This window comes from Bidens hawaiensis, unplaced genomic scaffold, assembly GCF_021521415.1.
Source record: "Bidens hawaiensis isolate Kalapana, Puna unplaced genomic scaffold, B.hawaiensis_p1.1 tig00016746_1, whole genome shotgun sequence".
In the NCBI taxonomy this organism is placed as follows: Eukaryota; Viridiplantae; Streptophyta; class Magnoliopsida; order Asterales; family Asteraceae; genus Bidens; species Bidens hawaiensis.
This window is the reverse complement of record NW_027492536.1, coordinates 335,174-340,846: the sequence shown is the minus strand read 5'-3', so window position 1 is coordinate 340,846 and position 5,673 is coordinate 335,174. Positions and strand designations below refer to the sequence as shown.

The window sequence follows — 5,673 nt, the reverse complement described above, 5'->3', positions numbered from 1 at the left end:
TTTGTCGTAGTCATTTATGTGACAATTCGTATAATTTTTATAACTTTAAAGTTTGTATAATGTTTTGTACAAAATATTATTTATGAATAACTTTTTGTGCAAAATATTATTTATGAAACTATATATGTTATTAAATAACCATTAGCCAAATTTCATATGACAAGGTTTCAAATTTTAAACATCATGGACTACAATAAAAACAAGTATTTTACTAACTTATATTAGAAATGTGACATATAACAAGCATTGATCTATACATCAAGCTCAATCCAGCTACTACCAGCAATCTTTTTCAATCCCAAACAACTCATCCTATTTCTAAACTCAACTGATTCATCCCATCTACTTGAACTTGCATAACTATGTGACACCAAACTCAAAGTCCCACCACTCGCACCCTTGTCAACAAGGCTCTCACCTACGGTTCTAACCATCGCCTCGTTCCCATGAACCCTGCAACCACTAACCAACGCACCCCAAACCGGCCCATCTGGTTCAACACCCATACCCTTAACAAACTCCTCTGCTTCTTTTAACCGCCCGGCTCGTGCATACAGGTCCACAACACACGCACAATGCTTCTCGTTAATACTAACGCCATAACTTTTAACCATGCCTTTAAACAACATCAACCCTTCATCAACTAGCCCACTATGGCTGCACGCAGTTAACAAACTTATAAAAGTAACATCATCTGGTGTAACACCGTGAACCAACATAAGCCCAAATAATGGTAACACGCGATGACCAAGCCCGTTCAATGCAAGCCCGTTAATCATCGTACTCCAAGCTATCGTATCCTTAAATCTAAGGCTTTTGAACACACGAACCGCTTTCTTTATGCTACCACATTTCACATACATGTTAACAAACGCATTTCCCACGTTTCCTTCAATTGGGATATCACTACTCTCTCGGACATACAAATCCACCGACTCGCACAAACTCAACGACCCAATCGACGCACACGCCGCCGCCACATTAACCACCGTCGCCTCATTCGGCCTAACTCCTCCTCTCACCATCTCATCAAACACCTCAACCGCCTTCTCACAATCCCCCATTCGCACAAACCCACCGATCATCGCAGTCCACGAAACCACATCTCGTTTAGGCATTTCATCAAACAGGTGGCGCGCACTCTCCACCGACCCGACTCTCAAATAAAAACACAACAAAGCATTATCAACAATAACATTCTCTTCACATAACCTCCTCAACCAATACCCATGAACAGCTTTCCCACCATTCAATCCATTCACACCACCACAAGCAGCCAAAACACTCACAAACGTATTCCCATTCGGGCTCACATTCGCATTCATGGACCGAAACATATCGATCGCCTTACGATGAAACCCGCATTTCGAAAACCCGGAAATAATCGAGGTCCATGAGACCACATTAGGGTAATTAATATTATCAAAAACGTTATAAGCGGAAACGGTGTCGTTTTGGGTGATGTAAAAGTGGATTAATGTGTTTAGGATGTAAGTGTGGGAAAAGTGGCCGGATTTGATTAAGTGAGTGTGGATGAGTTGGGGTTGGGTGAGTGAGTGTGTGAGGGCGAGGTAGAAGGTGAAGTGGTTGTGGGTGTGTGGGTGTTGGAGCATGTGGGTGTAGAGAGTGAAGGCGTGGTGTGGGTGTGAGTTTGTGAGTAGGGTGTTGAGGGTGTGTTGGTTTGCGGATGTGAGGATCAGGGCTTTGATTTGGGGAAGAAGAGGGTGGTTTATTCGCATTCTTTTGAGCGTTTTTGGAGGGAAACAAAGTGGATTGTGGCTAACTGTTTCTACATGTTAGATTCGAATTCAGCTTTTTGTCATGTGTTATTCGAAGATCAGCCAATATATTAAATATATCGGGATCATTTGAAATTCTCGTGTCGCGTCGGGGCAATTGACAAAACCCCAGCGTTGAGATCCGGCCGTTGGTTAAACCCAACCATTACAACGATGAGCCGACACGAATTCGGTCAGTACCGGCTGCGTTCATCATGATATAGACACCGTTGGTAAAATTTGAGAGTTAAAATCCAAAAAATTAATTCGTCAAATTAACATATAAAAACATTAACATATAAGAAAACAGAATATTTAAGACACTGTTTATTTGGTTGGCAAACCCGGGCGGTGGTAAAATCCAAGCGTTGTCGGTCCCGAGCATTGAGGCGATAACTTGACACGAATTCGGTCGGTTTTGATTACTAACCTTACGGTGCCGGAACTAAAAAAACGAAAAAAATGTTAAACTTGAGGTGGATCAACGACCAATTTGGGGGGGGGGGGGTCGGTCGATAGCATTGCTTTAAATAAGGTCGCGAGTCTGTACGAACTCAGTCGGTCCATTTTAGATTTGTTATGGTCCCAGAACTAAAACAAAAAAAATTAACGCCTGGTCGGTTTGCATTACGTTTATTATGGTAACTGAACTAAACAAAAATTGCCGACCAATACTATATCGCCAAGTGACCCATAGGCCACTTGCGGCATCAAGCTTGTTAATCATATATAGTAATAATCTTTAAAATTACCAAAAAACCAATTATTATTAGGAATATTGGCCTCGTATAATCCCAACTATGGTCCATTGGTAAATATAAGGACCAACTATCGAATTGGCAAAATATAAATCCAATTACGCATGTGAGTGGAAAATTAACGGGAAGTTAGCATTCCGTTTTTTTTGTGACGTGGCGGCTTAGGTGTCTCGTAACCTGCTGATAGGGCTGCTGACTGGGATATTAATTAAAAAATATATATATATAAAGTCAACAACACCTATCTCCGGCCATCACTCTCTCGTCACTCTCTCTCCGGCCACCACTTACCATCTCCGACCACCATCATCATCCGCTCTGACAACCGTCATAAGCCCCGTCCACCCATCACCACTATCTTCGTACACCCTCACCACCTCCTCCTCAACCACCGTTGGCCGCCAACGCTACAAATACATGTCCCACTGAGAATATTCCGGCGAATCTAGTAAACAATTTCGTTTATCTCCAAGTATTAGACCTGAGCTACAATAATCTCACCGAAACCCTCCCGCCGGAGCTTTTTATCCCTTTGATGTCGGTTGTTGCAGGTGGCCAACGATATGTAGGTTGTTAGGCGGCGATGGTGGCAGATTCGAGTTTGGTAGGGGTGGACGGGTTTGGCGGTGGTGGCAGATTAGAGGACGCGTAGTGGTGGAGGTTGCCAGCGGCGGAATGTATCAGTGGTGGTCGACGGTGGGCATCTCATACATGGTTTGCTCTTAGGAAAGAAAGGGTTTGGGTGGGGTTAAGTCTAATTATATTATTGTAATTGTATTATTATTATTACATATAAAAGATCTTTTTAATGCTAATTTATATCTTATGTAAAATGATCAAAATGCTTTTTCATATTTCGTCTTTAAAGGGGTAAAATACGCATTTCATACATATCGCCCCGTCATCGTCCTCGTAAGCGGGTTAAGCGACAACTTAGTGCCCACGTGTTATAATAAATGACAACTCAGCGGCCACATCACCAAAAACTAATGGAAGGTTAACTTCCCGTTAATTTTTCACCCACATGCGAGTTGGGATTATATTTTAACATTTCGATAATTGGTCCTTATATTTGCCAATGGGTCATAGTTGGGATTATACGAGGCCAACATTTCTTATTATTATAAAAAAATCTTTTACTTTTAGAGGTTGATTTAATTTAATTTATATTCGTGCACCTTTCAATAATAATAATAATAATGAAGAAATGAAACAGAAGAATGATGATTTGCGAGAAAGAGAGAGAAGTTTTAACGTGTGTAATCAATATTTATTTGTAACAACTTAAGCAATATTTATTTGTACCTTGTGCATTAAAAATAGTAGGAGTAAAACAATAATAAAGAAATGAAACAGATGAATGATGATTTGCGAGAAAGAGAGAGAAGTTTTAACGTGTGTGATCAATATTTATTTGTAACTACCTAAGCAATATTTATTTGTACCTTATGCATTAAAAATAGTAGGAGTAAAACAATATAGAAATGTGAGACAACAGAAATCTCACATTTAATATATATAATGTGAAAAAGAATTATGTTAGGCGAGTCTGACACAAGAATAGATATGCCCCTCCCCTTCCAAAAAGAAAAAAAAAACGATTTTGAGAGTTACCCAAAAATAAAAAATAAAAAAATAACTGTTTGGATTTAGATTTTGACTGTAAGCTCTTATAAGTTGTGTACATGAAAACATGTTAAATATGTGAACGGCTTTTTTACTTGTAGGCACAAGATCACGAGTAACATCACAAGATTGACCAAATGAACGTAACTCGTGGGATCGTGAGGAAATTCAGTCTTTTACTTGGAAACTAAATTAAAATGAATTAAACATTAAAAAGAGTAACTTTGTATGTGAATAGCCTATCTCTGAATTGGGCTTCGGAAGAAGACTCATATCATCAAGAATAAAGGAAAGCAAAAGCCCAATAAGAGAGACCCAACATGAGGAGAATTCTAGAAGAAAAGATTCGTGTTCACCTAACCCAGTAGGTGGCCCAAGGCATGCTGTCTCAAGACAGGAAGCATAACCCAGTGGATATAAAGATAGAGCATCGTTAGATCAAAGAAAAACTATAGGAATTGTGTAATAAAATTATACCCAAAAGGTATTCATTGTAATTCTCTTCCTCTATATAAAGGAAGGGAAAATCATATGAAAGATATATTTTATCCTAACTCAATAAATCTGATCTCCATTCTTATAGAAGTACCGTTAGGAACTCTTCACCACCAAAATCGGTAGGGGTTCCAACAGTTTGATAAAAAAATAAAACAGTTTAGGGGCAAAGTATCTACAAAAGGAACTCGTGTAAGTGTTCCTTTTAGGTTGGTGTGTTAAAAGTCTAAATCTCAAGAACATAATTTATGAATGGATAAATAGAAATTAAATGGCTTCAAGTTTTGAAATGTCGTTATCGTATTTGAACTTTAAATATTTCATAAAGTATGACACAATTACTTTTTTTTATATAATAACACAATGCTAGTCTTCATAAATTGGCCCAATCCCGCATCAATGAAATGATCATGACTCACGAGTATGACCTTGATGCTTACAGATACAACATTGATACAAAATATAAAGTCTACAAGACTGCAACAAAGGTCAAATCATATATAACTTGAAATATAGTTTGTATCATATGCATTGTACTTTAAAACTTTACTTTGATGTAACAAATACTCAAATTTTAAGACAATTTTTTAAGTTTTAAATACTTTCAATTACTTTAATCGTATGTCATTATACTTGTGTTTCATATTTTTGTCTTTTACTGAATGACAAACCGTCAATTGGTTCACACTAGCCGACCGCCACTGTATGATACCCTCGTCACTTCATATGCCTTGAGAATCACACATTCGCACCAACATGCAATCACTTAACAATGCTACAAGAATGGGCATGCCGCGTTCCTATTCACTTGTAACGAAAATTTACAACGTAAAAGATAGCATACTTGAAGAGGTATGTACCCGCCTCAACATCGAGCGGGGCGGGTCAACCCACAAGATATATACAAGGCATTAGAAATCAAAGATATTATCAAGGCACAAAGCCAAAACTTATGCGCACAGCGCATATCGCATATGCTCAAGCATCACATGCTTGCACATATCACATATGCTCAA

General features: G+C 38.6%; 1 protein-coding gene across 1 annotated transcript; it reads right to left on the bottom strand.

The window, feature by feature from the left end:
• Positions 1-200: 200 nt before the first annotated feature.
• LOC143551972 (pentatricopeptide repeat-containing protein At2g03880, mitochondrial-like) lies at positions 201-1,740 on the bottom strand. The gene has a single exon (XM_077042299.1). The coding sequence runs from the start codon at positions 1,737-1,739 to the stop codon at positions 252-254; it is 1,488 nt and encodes a 495-aa protein (XP_076898414.1). The 5' UTR covers position 1,740; the 3' UTR covers positions 201-251.
• Positions 1,741-5,673: the final 3,933 nt, after the last annotated feature.

Excerpts from the sequence above, each read along its gene's own strand:
- LOC143551972 (XM_077042299.1), bottom strand. The coding sequence starts at position 1,739 with ATGCGAATAAACCACCCTCTTCTTCCCCAAATCAAAGCCCTGATCCTC.